Source organism: Octopus bimaculoides, chromosome 15, assembly GCF_001194135.2.
Source record: "Octopus bimaculoides isolate UCB-OBI-ISO-001 chromosome 15, ASM119413v2, whole genome shotgun sequence".
Lineage (NCBI taxonomy): Eukaryota > Metazoa > Mollusca > Cephalopoda > Octopoda > Octopodidae > Octopus > Octopus bimaculoides.
Window position 1 is genome coordinate 7,080,638 of NC_068995.1, and position 2,520 is coordinate 7,083,157.

Here is a 2,520-nt window from a genome sequence, read left to right on the forward strand (position 1 = left end):
GTGTGTGTGTGTGTGTGTGTGTGTGTGTGTGTGTGTGTGTGTGTGTGTGTGGCGAGAGAAAAATATTGGGAGAATGATGATAAATGGGAGGCAGAGGAATAACTGAATCTCTCTTCTTATAGGTGCAAGCATAGCTGTGTGCTTAAGAAGCTTGCTTTGGAACCATGAGGTTTTGTGTTCCGTTCCATTGCGTTGCACCTTGCGCAAGTGACTTCTACCACAGCCCCTGGCTGACCCGTGTCTTGTGAGTGAATTTGGTTGAAAGAAACTGTGAGGAAGCCCATTGTGTGTGTGGCTTTGTGTTTGCTCCCACACTGCTTAACAACTGGTGTCGGTTTGTTTACATCACTCAAAGCTTAGCAGTTAAGCAATAGGGATTAATAGATTAAGAACCAGGCATCAAAAATAAGCCCTGGGGGACTATTTGTTTAACTGAAACCCTTCAAGGCAGTGCTCCAGTTTGGCTACAGTCCCAGTAACTAAAAGAAGTAAAAGATATAAAAGAGAAAAGATGCTATGTGAGGATGTCAGTTCCTTTGTTGTACAATAGAGGCAAGTAAGGAGTACAGAAATGGCATGAAATAGGGTTAAATAGGTTCTGTTTGAACCCATAGATTCTGATGACCTCTGACTACCACAAAGCTTTTTCAATACTGTACCTTACCATAGGGTTATAAAAGAAAAATCAATTTTACTGGAACTACAGGGCGAGTAACCTAATTATATGTGCGTCCATTTGGGAGACTTTTTCTTGGAGGAGTTAAGAAACACTATCTTGCCTTTTCTTTTCACCTTCTCCTTCTTTTTGAATAGTATGCACATGATATTATGGTTTCCCTTTTTTGGCCAAAGACTAGAATGATGCTTGAAATGTTTACATAACCTGTACATGGGGTTATCCTGTATGGTTAGATATTTCCTTCCATGTCGTGACTTTTTTTTCTAGTTAAATCTGCACTTTTCTGGATCCAATCCATTGACAGAACTTCTGCACCTTTACACCAAACTCACACTCCTCGAGACAGAACCCCTCTTTTTACAATCTATCTTTCACCCATTCCGCCTGCTTCTCTGATAAACTACCTTCTGTAACTTTCATCTTGTCAATCTGCCTGCTGGAAAATATGGTGTCATAGATTATTTCTACATATTGTTTGTTATTACATATCATTGTAACTGCACATTACAATGTATTATGTTTACATTCTGTGCTTTTTCTTTTTGTTTCAGGGTCATATAAAATTATCTGATTTTGGATTGTGCACAGGGCTTAAAAAATCACATCGGACAGAGTTCTACAAGGACTTGTCGCATGCCAAACCTGGTGACTTCAGTAAGTAGAGTTTCTTTCCTTCACACCTAACAACATTGATACTGGAATATAGAAATGACTACCTCCTTGTATTTTCCCTAAGAACTTGCTTGCTTCATTTCTTTCCAGTCTTCTCAAATCCTCTACATTCAAGGCCCCTTTCTCACTACCATGCTGCATTGCAGCTCTAGTACACGTGTTGTCATACAGTCTACCCTTCACTCAGAGGGAAAACATCTTTGTTGTCAATAGTGGCAGTATCTCTCTGAAGTTTCCCCAATCTGTTCTTACTCTGGCTGCTATACTTCAAAGCATCCTGCTCCCTAGCCAATTACATCTTCTCGGTAACAAAATTTATCAGGTGTGTCTTCTACTTTAGCTCCAGGCCAGCCAAAGCCTTGTGAATGGATTCGATGAACAGAAACTGGAAAAAAACCCACTGTGTGTGTGAGTGAGAGAGATGCCTTGTCTTGATATCATGTTGTGTAATGTTGGTTGTAAAATGTCACTGTCATACAAGTCTTGTCATTCATTTCCAATTTTCTGTGAAGACATGTCTGGCCTTGGGGAAATTATTACCTTAAAATTATTACCTTAAAACAAGGCATCCAGTTGTAGAAAGGGCATCCAGTCATACAAAATCTGCCTCAACAGAATTTATGTCTGACCCATTCAAACATGGAAAAGTGAGCATTAAAATAATCCTTTCTACTATAGGCACAACACCTGGAATTTGTGGGGAGGGGAGATAGTCGATTACATCGACCTCCAGTATTCAACTGGTACTTATTTTATCGACCCCGAAAGGAAGAAAAATAAAGTCGACCTTGGTGGAATTTGAACTCAGAACGTAGCGATGAGCGAAATACCGCTATGCATTTTATCTGGTGTGCTAACGATTCTGCCAGCTCGCTGCTTTTGAGCATGAAAATAATGACAACTTACGTATGTATTGTGAGACGATGTATTCTTTGTGTGACACCCTTCTTTATTTCTATTTCAGCACTAAATCCTATAGATTCAAAGCGGAGAGCCGAAAGTTGGAAACGAAACCGACGGGCATTGGTATGTAATCGGCTCTTGTTCTTTTACTGTGTTCCAGCCTAAAGGCTCTGGCCATGCTGGGGCAGCACACCATGTAGCTTTATGTCTTTCATTAACAGTTCTGCACGCACTGATCTTTAGAAGCTACTTCTATATAGTGTTTC

General features: G+C 40.2%; 1 protein-coding gene across 1 annotated transcript in view; it reads left to right on the forward strand.

Moving 5' to 3' along the window:
* The window catches only part of LOC106875058 (serine/threonine-protein kinase 38-like), a 114,192-nt gene that overhangs the window by 103,593 nt on the left and 8,079 nt on the right, over window positions 1-2,520 (forward strand). The window contains exons 8-9 of the mRNA XM_052973441.1: window positions 1,231-1,333; window positions 2,316-2,377. Coding sequence (XP_052829401.1) covers window positions 1,231-1,333; window positions 2,316-2,377 — 165 coding nt within the window. The remainder of the gene's footprint in view (window positions 1-1,230; window positions 1,334-2,315; window positions 2,378-2,520) is intronic.